Below are 16671 nucleotides of genomic sequence, written 5' to 3' on the forward strand. Positions count from 1 at the left end.
GCCAGAGGTTCAGACACACATGGAGTTAACCACTCACTTCAGTCGTTGGTGTACTTCATTGTGGATTCATTCTTATGAGGCAATGTGTGATTTGATTGTCCTGGAGCAGTTTAAAAATTCTGTTCCCGGTCATATTGCTACTTACTTAAATGAACACAAAGTGAGGACGGCGTCGGAAGCTGCTACTCTGGCTGATGAGTATGTGTTGACGCACCGTGGTGGCCGTGAGTGCGTGTCTCGGAATGAGGCTGACCACAGACAGGATGGAAGTAACTTTCGCCCAGCAAGTAAGCGGTGGGGTGAGGGACACATTCCTCGCCGTGGTAAATCGGAATGGGCTGCATGGTGTCAGCAGCAGGTTGAGGCGAGTGACCTATGCCATTACTGTAAGAGCAGAGGTCATTGGAAGGCTGACTGCCTGTAAAGTCCAGTGCCAACAGTGTGTTCAGGAGTGCGCATATCAAACCTGTCGCACTGGCTGTTACTGTCCGAAAAATCAGTCCTGTTATTTCTCCCTGTCTCAGTTCTCCCTGTGTTTTTGCTCCCAGTGAGCTGGTGGAACCGGGAGTGGATTGCAGTCCGATTTTTCAGCTTTTGTGTCCGACAGCCATGTGTCCCTGGCGGGGAGTGCTGTCAAGGTACCAGTGAAAATACTGAGATACGGAGGCCTTTGATTCGTTCATTGCGAGTTCTGTGTTGCCTTTCTCAGAGTGTACTGATACTGGGGGTTGCATTATGATGCAGGGGATGGGTTTAAAAGTGTTGCCTGTTCCAGTGCATACATTGGAGCTTAACTGTGGTTTGGTTCAAGGTGAGGTCACTATGGGCGTGCGTCCTGCATTGCCAATTCAAGGCATGTTCAACATTGGTAGGTTTATACATGAATGAAAAAAATGTGTGATGCTCACAGCATTTTAAGAGAGCATTTAAAATGCAACTTCTCCTTTGATAATCTGTGCCTAATACAATGGATCTGAATAGAAAATCGGTCTACTATTTTCATGGGAACATTTTTTTCTGATAAAACTATCCACTTTGAGAGCGGTTGAAATTTGCATCTCCATTACATTGGGAGAAATCTCTGGGTGTAATATATTTACCGCTCGGCACTTTAATTCTGTGTTTAAACATGAGTAAATCTCCGCTTGGTAAGAAATTACTACATAGCTTTGCTGAATTATCAGTTGTGTAACCGGAGTGGATGCAGTCCATAACTGCATATGTTAAAGTAGGAAACAGATGGAGAAAACACGTTTTTATCACATTAGTGCAGAGGAAAAACAATGATAAAAGTAGAGGATATTGGCCTCATAAGACATAACTCTGCTATGTAAGTACAACAAAAAAAAATGAAAAGAGAGCACTGGGCTCCAAATTACATTTTTCACTTGATAGCACAGGTGTTCTGGATCTCAAATAATTAGTTTCACCAGCAAAAACTTTTAAAACGTCTCAACTTTGAGGTCCTGTAGGGACGTGTTATTTTCACACAATCACTGCACTGGAACAAGTGCTTCTCAGAAGTTGCCAGTGGATATTCAGTGTGTGTAATAACAGAGGTGCTGACCTGTTCTTCCAGAAGAGCAGCTCGGTGTGTGGTGTGGGGTTTCTGCCCTCCAGCAGAGCCTCAGAGGAGTCTTTCTTCAGGACGGTGCGGATCTGATGGCTCCACTCAATCACTGCTGACTCCAAGGAGTGGATGATGCTCTTATCCACTACTTCCACCCTGTGAAGTTTCACAAGGAAACCGTTTACTTTCAACGTGGGACAGAATGATGCATTGACATGAACCTTTATGTCTCCTGTGCTTGTTTGCCTTTTATCTGTCTCCAGGGCAGCCTGCTCTACTCTCTCTGAGCCTGCAGGGAGAGGCAGCAGCGTCTTGCCCTGGACTTGGCCTGACACCACAAACACATTGGTCTTGAGGGAGTGGACGTGGCGTCTGATGTCCTGAGACACGACCTGGGGCCATTCAGAGTGGTTCATACTGTTGGACAGTAGCGGGGCCACAACCTGGAGGAGGAAAAGGAAAAGGAGTTCTCTCAACATGGAAAAATGTTTGCTTTGGAGTAAAAGTGACACTTACAGTGGTGGAAGAAGTGTGCACATCGTTCACTTCAGTGAAGGTGGTCCAAGTAAATCTTCTGCATTCAGAATTTTAGTATGTTTAAAAAAAAAAATTGTGTGTGTGTGGCTTGATTCCTTGCTAGGCATAGCACTGCCACAAGCTGTAACTGTAAGACCACCATGGTGCCAGATACACACCTCACCCACTACACTACATGCACTAAATAAAACAGAACAGTCCCTACACAGGTGGACGCTAACTGCAGACACCCTTAAGTAGGGCTAATTAGCATAGCCAGCGGTAGTAACATGAAAAGAATTAGCGTTAAGAATTTACTTTAAAAGGGATGAATACACATGAAACTCTATTATGTGACTTAAAGTACTTACAATTCAATTGACGAACACAAAAGTCAAATACATGTTGCATAATGTAGTATTACGTTTATTGTATTATTACTCCATAATTATTGTTTATTTATTCATTTCAAAGCGTCTTTGGGTATCTTAAAAAAGCGCTATAGAAAATTGATTTACTATTATATATCTGTGCTTAATCCATCTAGTTCATACTAATACAATTTAAGTCAAAAGTCAACAAAAGTTACCCAATGAGTTACTGCAAACCAGTGGAAAGGTAAAAATAGTAATACCACAATGTAAAACAGATCTACAGAAATGATATCAGCCAAATATAGCCTATTTAATGTATTGCATGGCCTATTTCAAAGTGTTATATTACTGTACATGTGTCAGTAATATAACGCTGAAGCTCATTGTCTTGCTAGTAACTACAACTACAGGCCTAACCACTATAGGCCTATCGCAAACTGTTTGCAAATGAGAAAGTGATGCATACAATGAACAGAGGGGGATCAGGTCACCAGGGTCTAATACAGCTCTGGGTAAGAGGAGAATAGAGTTCAGTATTTGACAAAGTATAAGTAACATTAACTATTTGAATAAAGTCCATGTTGAGTACATAAGCATGCCTACAATTATTCAGTGTAAATTACATCCAACACTTGGCCTTTTGACGAAAGTGAAAGTCTTTAATCTCAGCCGAAACTTCACTCACAACATAGGATGAGAGACACGTGAACATTGAGCCGGTCCTCCATGCATCCAGCAATAATTAACACATTGTGTCCTGCTCCTTACCTCCTCAACTAGAGCAGAAAAGTGATCCAGTGGAGCATAAGACAAGTCCCCGTAGACCAGGTTCTCCTTCATGGAGTCCGGCCGCAGCGCTGTTCTGCTGTGTTTCACAAAGTACACCGCCTTGTTCCTGGAGCTGGCCGTGAAGGTGGCGGCGGGCTGCAGCAGTCCGGACGCGGTCACAGACACCACCAGAGTCCTCTGCTCGGCTCTGTCCAGGAACTCCTGCAGCACCTGCCGGTTGTCCTCGCTGGACAAGCACTTCTGCCATTTGTCCTGTTTCAGTTTCAGAGTCCTCAGCACATAATCCGCTATGAAGTCCAGTCTTCTGTCCTCGGCAGGTGACTCCTCCATGTCCGCAAGTCGCTGTGCTGTCCCGGGTCAGTGTGTGAGCTGCACTGATTGTGTCTCGGCCTCCATAGTAACGCAGTGTTTGCATTAATCAGGCCGTTGCTTAGGGGACATGAGCGACCAGGAGCTGACCCGGGACTAGGGCATCCCCCTGTGTGTCCTCCACGGACTGACACACATTGTTCTGCTGCAGTCTTTTGTTTGACTTTCGGGGGAAGTTGTTGTCAAAGTGTGGCCACTAAGCAACACAGTTAAGGATAACCATATGTTCAAACTACAGTGGCATGTAAAGCTGCATACTGTTCATCTTGTCTTATCTTATGACATTGCAGTGATAGCTCATATTCTTTCAAATAAATAAATGACCCACAGGAAATTACAAGGACACTGCTGGGTTAGAGGAGAAAAGAGAAGTGAAGTAAGAATGTCTTTTTTTTTTTTTTAAATGTAGCCTAATTAAAAAGATGAGACCAGACACTAAGATACATTTAGATTTTATGTGGGTCTTTTATTTCCCCCGACTGCACACTTGGAGTACAGCATTAATTGGTCAAATTTTAAAAGGTACAGATCAATTGACAGCAAAATTAAACAACTGCTTCCCACTCTCTTCAGAATTACAATACAACTGGAAACACTATATTCTAAAGCTACATAGAAAAACAACAGTAGTGACCTACTCCTGTTAAGCAGAAACAAAGAACCTCGGCATCAGTCTCATGCTGTTCAACTCTCTGAGATATGTAGATAGAATTTATTTCACAGGAACACAATTATTGTTAAAGAAAATAATGAAGTCACTCCCATATCAGTACTCTGCCTGTGTGCTCGGACCCACACACATGAAACTCACGGCAGCTTCTGTCTCCCCTCTAAATGAGGCAGATACATACAACTTAACACCATGTCTCTAAACAGTTAACAAGCCCAATTACAAGGTGATTCAGCATTCATTAGTAACTTCTCCCGCTACTTACGCTGACCCGTTGTTCAGGCCTTTCCCTTTAGTTCAGTCTGGATGCTAAAAGCTAACGTTCGTTCCTCAGTAGCCTCTGATTCCCGCTCTGTATTTCTACATCTCACGTGAACTCCGTGCTCTCGCGTAGCTCACCCTTCATTGTTCTTAAAGTGACAGTACGCCTAAAATCAAAGCAGCATCTGTCACTGTCACTAACCCTGCACATAAGTCATATCTATCAGGGACAGTACAAAAACCTTCCTACCCCCACTTCGCCTGGCTACATTCTCCCCTGCTACCGGTCAATGTCCTCGGTGACTTCCTGTCTGTCTATGTTTCCCTGAAGTATAGAGAACCATCCCAGCTAACAGCTGGGAGAGTACATCAGGACTAAAAGACACCGCATTGCAAGAGGAGCTAGGCAAGTTAAATGGGTTTTGGTGTATCCCTGCTGTTTTTCTCTGACTCCTGCATAGAGGGGGAATGGGGGTGTCAACATTTCCCTCCTCTCTCTTCCTTGGAGTAGGCACAGGCCTTACCTCCAAATCCTCAGCATGCGAGCTGGATCTCTCTGACATGGGCTGAGGACAGGGTACTGATTTCTCCTCCAAGTCATCATCAGATGGGTCACGTCCCTCCAGCCCAAGTAGATCCCCACCATCAGCCACATTACCCAGGTGGCTCTCCAATCCCTCAGTCAGGTCCAGATTCTCACGTTCCTGAGTTGCGACACCTTTAGTTGCTGGATAATACACTTCCTCCACCAATACAAACTCTGGATCAGGGGATTCAGTTTCAGACTCTGGACTCAAAGTAAGTTCATCCACAGGAGCAACTCCCAGGTGACGTCGCCTTGGTGCTGGCACGGGCGCCACACATGGTCGCAAATTGGACCTATGCACCCTCTTCACCGGTCCTCCCTCCAGTGTCTCCACCGCATATATGGTCCCTTGGATATCCACAACTTTGTACACAGTAGCCCCCCAGGCATCCTGGATCTTATTCCTTCCGGGTGGTCGGTGACGGAGATACACAAGTTGTCCCACCTCGACCGGCAGGCAGTACACCTTCTCCTGTTGGTGGGCTACCCTCTCCGCAGCCTTACGCTCAGCACACTCCCTTGCTCTTGCATGTGCATCTTGGAGACGCTCCTGGTGCACAGCTAACCAGTCAGTTTTGGCATGTTTCACTTGTTCCTGGCCTAACAGTGCATCGATTGGAAGGTGCGGACGAGCACCAAACAGCAAGAAGTAGGGTGGGTACCCTGTGGTCGAGTGTGGCGTGACATTATATGCATACACAAGCTCGGACAGGTGTACAGGCCAATGTCGCTTCTTGTCAGGGGGGAGTGTGCGCAGGAGGTCGTGCAGGGTTCTATTAAACCTCTCACACTGTGGATTGCCTTGTGGGTGGTGGGGCGTTGTTCGTGTTTTCTTCACCCCGTACAACTTGCACAGTTCAGCAATCACTGCACTTTCAAAATTCCTTCCCTGATCGGAGTGTAGACGCTCCGGCACACCATACTTCATGAACCATTCTTTCAGAATGACCTTAGCAGTGGTATCTGCTTTCTGGTCTCGTGTAGCAAAAGCCTGGCTGAACTTGGTGAAGACATCAGTCATCACGAGTACATTCTCACGACCATCTGTGGCGTGTTCAAGTGTAGTCCACAGCAACAACCTCGAGGGGGCGAGTAGCCAAGAATGGAGTTTGGGGTGCTTGGATCTTGGGCTGTGGCATTTTTGTCAACACACACCTCTGACATCTCTTCACCCACTGCTCTACATCCCCATGCATACCCACCCAAAAACATCTCTGCCTCAGCAGACCCAATGTCCGCTCAATGCCCTGATGCCCCATCTGGTCATGCACACTTTTAAGGACTTGCTCTTTGAGGGAGGTAGGCAACAACAGCTGTTCACAGTTTCCAGTATGAACATCCTCAATCACACGGTACAGGAGTCCATCCTTTTCTCTGATCCGTGGCCACTGTTTCAGCCAGGAGCAAACTGCCTTAGATAAACATTTTCTCTCTTGGAAGGTAGGTTTCCTCTGTCTGCTCCAAAACTCTCTCACTACACTAAGTGTTGGATCTGATGCTTGAAATTTCTGAAGTTCTGTTTTAGAATGTCCTGGCAAGGTTGGTGTGTTATCCTGAGCTACCTCATTGCTGTCTCACTCGCCTCAGATGCACATAGCTGCCTGACCCTGCCACACTCAATCCCTGCTGCAACTAAATCCAGGCCCAGAGCTGTACCTGTCCTAAGCGAGTTGCATATGGCCACACACCCATCATACTCTGCATCCTCACTTTCAGGTTCTGGTTCATCGGCTGCTGGGAGAGTGCATCAGCTGCAGAATTGCACCTACCAGGGCGATACTTCACATCAAAATCAAATACGGCCAGCTGAGTGACCCACCGCTGTTGAATAGCCCCTAAGTTGGCAGTAGAAAGATGACACAGGGGGTTATTATCCGTAATGATGGTGAATTTGGACCCCAGAAGATAACTCCTAAACTTTTCAGTGACCGCCCACTTTAGAGCGAGGAGCTCCAACTTCATACTGCTGTAATTTTGGTCATTTTTCTCAGCCCCTCTTAGCCTCCTACTTGCATAAGCAATGACTTTTCACTTCCCCCCCTGTTCCTGGCATAGGACTGCACCTAGACCTTGACTGCTAGCATCTGTCTCGACAATAAAAGGGCGGTTAAAGTCTGCGTAGCCAAGTGTGGGGGAGATGGTCAGCTTCTACTTTAGGAGCTCAAAAGCCTGTAGACACTGTGGATTCCAGGCTAACCTGAACAACTCTTTACTCCTGACCTTGCTGCTCTCTTTGATACAAACATTTACAACATTGTGAAGGGGCCCTGCAATTTGGGAGAAACCCTCAATGAACCTTCTATAGTAACTGCAAAAGCCCAAAAACGACCTTAGCTCTTTCACAGTACTGGGGATGGGCCACTTCTTCACTGCACTTATCTTGTCAGGGTCTGTGCCAATACCTTGAGCTGAAACTTGGTGGCCAAGAAATCTGACCTCAGGTTGAAGCAAATGGCACTTCTTCATTTTGACTTTTAGCCCTGTCGCTCTCAACCTCTTGAAGACGGTCTCTAACCTCACTAAGTGGTCTTCGAATGTTGATGAAAACACTAGCAAGTCGTCCAAATAGATCAATACCATCTGCAAAACTAGATCACTCATTGTAGCCTGCATCAGATGTTGAAAGGTTGCGGGTGCGTTACAGAGCCCAAAGGGCATTCTCAGGTACTCGTAAAGGCCGAATGGTGTGGCGAACGCTGTTTTGTCCCTATCTTTCTCATGTACTGCAACCTGATGGTATCCGCTGGCGAGGTCGATTGTCGAGAAGAACTTTGCGCCACTCAAAGCATCCAAAGTTTCATCAATGCGTGGCAGTGGAAATGCGTCATGCCTGGTCTTCAAGTTCAGCCTCCTGTAGTCAACACACAGCCTTAAACTTCCATCAGACTTGCGCACCAACACAATTGGTGAGGCATAGGAGATTGAACTCTCTTGAATCACTCCTTTTCTCAGCAGTTCAGAAATATGTTCCCTGACCTCCTTGTACTGATTAGGTGGGATGCGCCGGTAAGGTTGGGAAACTGGTGTCTCGTCCACCACAGGGATTTCATGCTTAACCTTATCAGTGTATCCCAGATCCTCATCATGAATTGAAAACACATCTGCGTACCCCATCAGAAGCTCTCCTAGTTCTGCCTGCTGTTCTGGCGTACCTCCTAGATGTAGTTGCTCTAGTAGGCTCTGTACATCAATGCCACATCCATGATCATCCTTCCGGTTAATCGTTACTTCGTCATGGTCAGCGGTGATATGCTGAAACTTCACCTCGTAGGGGTCACCCTCAACACACTGACACTGGCTGATGATACCTGCCTAGTCTTTGGGGACAACCACACATCCTCCGGTGAGAGGTTGACAACTTGGACTGGGAACACCTGACTGTTGGCTGACACCACCGTTGGGAAAACAATCAACCCGCCAGGCAGTGGCATAGGCCCTGGCTCGAGCAGCATGCTGGTGTCACCACCCGACGATCTCCTGAGTCCCCTTGCATAAACTGTGGCAATAGCCGAAGCAGGTATATGCACTTTCTGTTTTCCTGCCACACGGGCTGTAGATACTTTTCCAACAAGTTCTGCCTCCTGCATTTGATGGAAAGCATCTCTCCAAGCAGAATCCAGCTCTCCTTGTAGAGCTGTGTCAAACTCTGACAGTACCACCTGTCTACACCGTTTGGCGATATTCATCCCAATAATGCCAGGTGGAGATGAATCTGGTCCCTGGGTGTCATCATCTTTGATTATTAAGAAACCACACTCTGGAATGGTGAGTCCCATCACTTGTATATCTAACTCAACATAGCCTAAATAGGGAAGTGGTAACTTGTTGGCTGCTGTGATTTTAAGCCATTTAGCTGTACAATGCATATCTTCATCTTCTCCATGGAGGTGGTCCCTGAAGAAGCTTTCTGTCAAAGTGCTTACATTACTGCCTGTGTCCAGTAGGCACCTAAGCGGAACTCCACCAATCTGGATGTCTACCTCAGGGCATTTGCCTACAGTACGTTCTGGAAAACACTCTTTGGTTAGGATGTTAGGATGGCTAGGCTTTTGACTTGCCTCGCATTGCCTGGCTCACAGCAATGGAGGGCTCCTGTTTCCCTGAACCGCAGGACTAGGCGTAGCATTAGAAAGTCTTCCTGACTCACGTGGTCTTGATTTTGAATCGAACACCTTTGGTTCCCTTCTCTGAACTAGCATTTTGCACTGTGAGCTCACGGACTGCATTGGTTAGCTCACCAATAGCTTTACCCTGCAGTGCAATTATTTTAACTACTTCCTGCAGAGTGGTTGTCAAGTCAGTCTGTGCATTACTGGTCGAGTCTGTTTTTTCAGAAACCTCGTCTGGGCCGCCGCCCACTAGATTCCTGTTTCTCGCCACATTAGTACTGCGAGGCCGGTCTTCAAGTGTCCACATTATTGCCTCTTCTCGTACATCAAACAGGCTTGAGTCAGGCTTCTCTCTTATAAGCCTACGCAATTCACGTCAAAGGGTGGATTCACATACACCTTCAATAAACTGGTCTCTAAGTGCTAGCTGTACATCAACTACAATGTTAGGAGACTGTTGAAGAACAGAATTAAGCAGCTGTGAGAGCGCATGTGAAAAATTCCACAAGTCTTCCCCATCTAACTGCCTGCGTGCATAGAAAGCATGTAACAGTTGTGGAGTAGTGCGTCTCTCTCTGAATGCTTCCCTCAGGTATGAAAACAGATCACTGGATTGCTTGACCTGTCCACCCACCCGTAACTTAACCTCCTCTAGAGCTGACCCCTTTAACTGTGAGAAGATACATGCTCCTCCCCATGTAGACCCCTTGCTCTCATCGCCCGCTCCACCTCTTCTATAAACTCATCAACAGTGTGAACATCTTTCCCTGGTTCACCACTAAAAGGTGCCATTTGTTTTTCTCTTGAAATGTAAACAATAGACCTTGGTTGAGCATCACCCAGGTTAGCAATACTTGACATTCCAGCATCATGTTTTCTACCCAGTTCCAAAATCTGTGACTGCAGTTGTACCAATGGGTTACCTCCCTCATCAGACATGGAGGCAGCTGGGTTGTCCCCATAATTGCTGGGCCCGGCCCATGGAGCGGCCGCACCCTCTTCCTTGTCTGACATTTCAAACTGTCCCCTTCAGTGTCCTTACTGCAGCAAGATAACAGTCACTATCAGTTGCGATGCCTCTCAGTCCAGCAGTCTCTCAGAAGGAGACGTCCCGTGGTCCTCTCTTCCCGCAGTCTACGGCGACGATGCAGGCGTCCCTCTCCTCCTGGAACACCAGCCACGTGCCACCCTGCTGTGTCTGGAACACCTCACAGCAGTCGTCACACCCTCTGATCCCAGAGCTGGAGTCTTCCTAGCCACTACTGTTGTTTCTATATGTATTATCCCTGTCCAACTATGACCTCAAAATTAACCGGGGATCCCACCGCTGCCACCAAAATTAGTGTAGCCTAATTAAAAAGATGAGACCAGACACTAAGATACATTTATATTTTATGTGGGTCTTTTATTTCCCCCGACTGCACTCTTGGAGTACAGCGTTAATTGGTCAAATTTTAAAAGGTACAGATCAATTGACAGCAAAATTAAACAACTGCTTCCCACTCTCTTCAGAATTACAATACAACTGGAAACACTATATTCTAAAGCTACATAGAAAAACAACAGTAGTGACCTACTCCTGTTAAGCAGAAACAAAGAACCTCTGCATCAGTCTCATGCTGTTCAACTCTTTGAGATATGTAGATAGCTTTTATTTCACAGGAACACAATTATTGTTAAAGAAAATAATGAACTCACTCCCATATCAGTACTCTGCCTGTGTGCTCAGACCCACACACATGGAACTCACGGCAGCTTCTGTCTCCCCTCTAAATGAGGCAGATACATACAACTTAACACCATGTCTCTAAACTGTTAACAAGCACAATTACAAGGTGATTCAGCATTCATTAGTAACTTCTCCCACTACTTACGCTGACCCGTTGTTCAGCCCTTTCCCTTTAGTTCAGTCTGGATGCTAAAAGCTAACGTTCGGTCCTCAGTAGCCTCTGATTCCCGCTCTGTATTTCTACATCTCACGTGAACTCCGTGCTCTCGCGTAGCTCACGCTTCATTGTTCTTAAAGTGACAGTACGCCTAAAATCAAAGCAGCATCTGTCACTGTCACTAACCCTGCACGTAAGTCATATCTATCAGGGACAGTACAAAAACCTTCCTACCCCCACTTCGCCTGGCTACATAAAGAAGGACAGTATAAGAGCAAATGGATTTCAGTTTGTTTTAAATCAATAAAAATCCATTTTATTCACCTAGCCTATTTGTATCACTTTAATGGTGAATAACTCCAAAATCCACATTTACCTTCATAACCAACTCAACGGGCACGATGATGATACCATTGTTTAAGTAAATAGTAGCCTATATTGTTGTTACTGTATATAAAACATTTTATCTGAATGACTTTATGAGAACATTTTTTTTTGTACATTACAGTCATTTATATCCAAAGCGACTTACAATTCAGTGTCTATTTATACACCGTAGGCACAGCTACGGGAGCAATTTGGGGTTAAGTGTCTTGCTCAAGGACACATTGACATGCGACTAGCGGAGCCGGAACCGGAGATCAAACTGCCGATCCTCCGATTGAAGGACAGCGCTGCTCTCCACTTATCCACGGTCACCCATGTATCCATTTGATCATAGTTTTGATTCAGAAAGATGTGAGTGCTATAAATGACCACAAGGTACCACTATTCTATTGAAAACATGTGGCCTGAGCAGGAGTTACTTTGTAGAACAGGTTATTTTACATCAGTACATGTTTGACATTTGAGGGTTTTTTTTCTCAACAAAGATATCCAGAAGCTCAGTGAACCTGCTTCATGTCTGATCTGAAACATCTGAGGCCTCTGAACAATGATAAGTCAACTTCACACTTAGTGTTGACTCAGTCTCAAAGCTGTAAAGGACGACCACCAGCACCCACTCAACTTACAAAACAGTGCAAAATGCAAGTTTAAGAGCATTCTGAGTTCTCACCAGGAAGGACTCATCTGTGTCCCTGTGAGGACGGATCAAACCAGAGTCACAAAGTCTGCATCAAAACAGATTTCCCCATTGCAATAAGAACTCTGAACACTGCACTTAAAGTCCCTCTGTCAATCTTGTAAACACGGTCTGTGACTTTTGTCTTGTGGTAATGGATGTACCTGCATTCATGCAGCACCGTTCTAGTCTTCCAACTACTCAACGAGTCTTGCACCACATGTCAACATTCATTCAATTATATGGGGTTTAGTATCTTGCCCAAGGACACTTCGACATGCGGAGACAGGGATCTACCCATCGACCTTCTGATCGGTGCTCTACCTCTGAGCCACAGCCATGTAAATAATCTCTGTTGTGTTGGTCATGTGTCTAATGTGATGCTGATATCTGTCTACATTTACTGACACTGTTTTATTGAGCTTACCCACCATGCTGCACCAAAGGCACATTCCACCGACTTGGCCTGTGGTCATTAATAAATGACAGACCAAAGAGAATCATTGCAGGCAGACTTTCCATTTCAGGCTCAAACAAGCTGCCTGGTCACTGATATGAAGGAGAGGCTGGACACTGAAATACATAAACCAGGAATGTCTGCCTCACCCTGATCTTTAGATCAGCTGCAGGATTAAAGAAATACTGTTAGAAAAGAAAGCAAGGATTAACAAAGCCCCAGTACACTGGACATGCAATTCACTTCCTGTTCCTTGAAGCAAGTTTAAAATGTCACCTGACTTGTAACCAGAGCAAGAAGTTTAATCAGAGTTAGATACATTGCAACATGACATTCTATGCTTATCCTATTATAGAGATTCATTTTTACCAGTTGATCAGTTACACATTTATTGTTATCACAGTGTATGAAATCTGTTGAACTGTTTAGTCAAATACAGATTTGGTTTACTTTAATACATGAACATTTAACACATATGGTTACTTTTTAATGGAACATCTATTTAAAGTGTGATTGTGTTCATTCACTTGCAATGTGTAGACCTTAACTTGACAGAGACCAAACTCTTTGTCCAAGTTAAGGTAGAATGATTACAATACCCTCAGTTGCAAATGTATCAGGTCCACCTAGCTAAACTAATTCAGTCTAATACAACAGCCCTGCAATAAAGCTTCATGAAGGGAGTTCTCTAAACTATTTCAGCTGATTATTCTTTATGCCACTGAGGGGGATTTCTAATATTGTGTCCACCACATTTATATCAATGGGAGGTGGACAAAATATTAGATATATGATATTTAACTTGAACAGAGTCAGAGCATGAGCTTCTTGCTATTGTATTTCCTTGTTCTCACCAGCAGAGGTCAGTAAAGTTCTTATATTATTTCATGCTTCTGTGAGACTTCAGACAAATAGTATCATGATAGCATGGGTTAGGAGAAAGTCTAATTGATATATTGTTAAAAGTGAAAACCCCATTTTCCTTTATTACGTTTTAAATGTTCTTCACAAAAGACAAGAAGTTTGACTGAACCATGTGACACAACTCTCTGAGTAAAACAGACACAGTCATCATGTCCTCAGGTCCTCAGGCACACGTCCATGTCATCTGTGTCCAGGTGAGCTCAAACTCAAAGCATGAATATAGATAGAAACAGACTATAACATTAGTATATCACATGAAAGAAGTACAATTGTCCCTGGAGGTATCACAAAGTTTTCATTTTTTGTGCTGCATCAGTTCATGGAGTAGAGTTTAATTCAGCTTCACATAAAACCTTGTAAACAGGTACAGTATAAAAAGGTATTTACTAACTTGTTCAAATTCTTTATTCACAATGTTAAATATGCCTGTCCCTCTCTTTTCCTTGTTTTATTGCTTTCAGATGTGTAACAGCACCAGTATGAGGCAAGAGAAAAAACAGTGTTGGTATTTGTCCTAAACTATCCATCGACACATCCTCATTCGTCTAAAATAAAGCTAAGCTGAGTTCACAGGTTGGAACACGGCCAGGCATCGAAAGAGTCAACATGAAGAAAATGTGAGTCACTTATGTATTACCACAAGTTAGCTTACTCATACAATATCAACAATCTGGTACTTCAGACATTCCTCCGTGTCTAACTGAAGTTTCCAAATGATCCATGTTCAAATCTCTCCTCCCGTGTCCCTTTATGATTTCAGGTATAAAAGACAACAGCATGTCTTCACAGTTCCTAGATGACCTATGAACATGGAGGCCTGTATGCCGGATATTAAACATGTTAAAAGATCATTGTGTTTTATTCCAACATTTGTATCTGGCCATCATTCCTAGTGTGGTGTTGTCACTCTAAAGGTGCTCGGTTTGGTAGATTCCTGTTTCTGTTCATGTATTTTAAAAACATCCTATTTCACATATAGACGCGCCTCTAGGTATTACAAACGTCACTTACTTGTTGTAATTATTACACTTAAAGCTAGGGTTGGTCATCTTGAGAAACTAGCAATACACCAAAATAAAAAACATGATCCAACCCAAGAACCCAGCCCAGTGTTGCCAACTCTTTTCTAATGAAAGTATCTAGCAGCACTAGCTCCAAAGTCCCTAAGTCTGGCAAGAAAGTCTCCAAGTCATCAACACTGACAGTTCGTCCCTTCAGGCCTCCCTCCAAAGCCCCTCCCCCTAAATGATCATAAGGAACATGAACAACAAACATGGCTGTTGTGAGTCCTCACAGAGACAAGCTAGCAGCTTGTATGCAGAGCCAGGCAGGTAAACCGGTAGGTAGCTAGACAGGTAGGAGCTACAGTGTGCAGACCTTTACTACATCGTAGTCTTCTTTTGGTCCAGCAACTGCTAAATCACTTCACATTGCTTGTTGTCTCCTCGGGTCTAAGGGGTATCTTTATGAGCAAAACATAACCATAACCAAGTTATTATGAAGTATTATCCTTTAAGTTTGATCCGTCTGGGCTCACTTATTTGTCAGATCAGGGTTCTACTCTGGAGCTATACTTTTCTAAGACTATCTTTCATTCATGTGCACATTGTCACTCTGCATGTGAACCATCAGCTCCACAGTGAACACACTCACACACACATCCACATGGGTGCAGTGCCAGTACTCAGGGTTGAAACGCATTTTCGGTGTCAGTTTCAGAACCGTTATACCCCTAACCAGTAAAATGAACTTGTGGCTTACTGATGTGTAAGCCACACTACTAGTAATGTCAGTTACAACAGGAGGGGGCTGCTGCATAACACACTGACAGCTTCTGTTGACACACACGCCTGTGAGATAAACAGAAGGTTCATGTTTGTGTGTCTGACAATGAACTCATGTGTGTGACGGTGAAATCCCAAGCAAAACCATCTTTCTCTAGATGATTCTTCGACACGCAGAGCAAGCAGAGCCAATTCAATATCAGAGACAGACATTTCAACGACCAGCCACCGAACGCTCCAAAACACCAAACCCGTACGGAGACCACAAGTTGACGTAGAAAATGTAATTCATTTTGCATCCGGTTTCCATCTGCAATGCACATCTGCATGATTTGTGTGGCAGTATAGCTTTCATACAGCACTTCCACGTCAAGTTCAAGTCATGGCAAGGCTGGCCGACTGAGAAATGTGACGCAAAGTCTGGTACTGAGGATAAGTCACAATTCATGAAGGCAAGCATCTGTTTCAGTAAAAGCCTGCTCCCTGGTGCGGTGCCAGTTGCCGCTTCAAGCCGGACGTTCTTAACGATCCTAACCTGACACTGGCAGGAATGAGAGCAGCACCTGACACCTGACGCCGTTTGTGCATGAATGTATTTGAGGAATCTGGCAAATACCTCGGCCTCGCGGGAATGCCAGTAATCCCGACTGCTTCTGAATGATGCCTTTCCTTCTTGGTTTGGATGGCGCTTGATTCATTTCTTCATTTCATGTCAACAGCAGCAGCATTACTCATACTGGACTCAGTCTATCAAGAACTAAAGAACTACTCATAACTTTAGCTGTTTTTCTCGTATTTGTCAGTTGTGAGGCAATGCTGCTTCTCTTGAAAGCCTCTCTGAACTTCGGTGACAACCTATTATTATGCAGCACTCGAAGCACAAGTGGTCCTCCCGTGCCTGTCTGAGTTTCCACATTTGGAAGCCACTACAATGATAGAAATGCATACTAGCAGCATACTAGTCACATCCTAACAAAATGAGAGGGAGAGCACACCCAGAGACAACATGTCAAGACATTTCTGGGTCCAACACTCAGAGGGATGTGACATGTTGAGCGAGGCGAGAGTAGAACTCAGGCCAGCCAGCGTATGAGAAAGCTGATAACAAGACGGGAGGAAGCCGATGCTGTTTATCTGGGCTCTCTGCAGAGCAATAATCGCCAGGCCTCGTGGTCGTTGAATTATGTGGCCTTACAAATGGTTTGAAATGACTCTGCTTACTTGGCTTGGGGGGGGGGGGGGGGGGGGGGGGGGTGGGGGGGGGGGGGGGGGTTTTTTTGGAGGGGGGGGGGGGGAGGGGGGGAGGGGGGGGG

At 44.9% G+C, this 16671-nt stretch overlaps 1 protein-coding gene across 2 annotated transcripts in view; it reads right to left on the bottom strand.

Annotated features, from left to right (window-relative positions):
* dnah9 (dynein, axonemal, heavy chain 9) overlaps window positions 1-3597 on the bottom strand; it is a 147006-nt gene extending 143409 nt beyond the window's left edge. For both annotated transcript variants that reach the window (XM_031873863.1, XM_031873862.1), the window contains exons 1-3: window positions 3229-3597; window positions 1817-2013; window positions 1568-1726 (exon numbers count right to left, since the gene is read on the bottom strand). In XM_031873863.1, the coding sequence (XP_031729723.1) occupies window positions 1568-1726; window positions 1817-2013; window positions 3229-3579 (707 nt within the window). In that variant the 5' untranslated portion in view covers window positions 3580-3597. The remainder of the gene's footprint in view (window positions 1-1567; window positions 1727-1816; window positions 2014-3228) is intronic.
* Window positions 3598-16671: the final 13074 nt, after the last annotated feature.

The sequence above is a fragment of the Anarrhichthys ocellatus genome, unplaced genomic scaffold (assembly GCF_004355925.1).
Source record: "Anarrhichthys ocellatus isolate YVR2014 unplaced genomic scaffold, GSC_Weel_1.0 scaffold76, whole genome shotgun sequence".
Classification (NCBI taxonomy): domain Eukaryota; kingdom Metazoa; phylum Chordata; class Actinopteri; order Perciformes; family Anarhichadidae; genus Anarrhichthys; species Anarrhichthys ocellatus.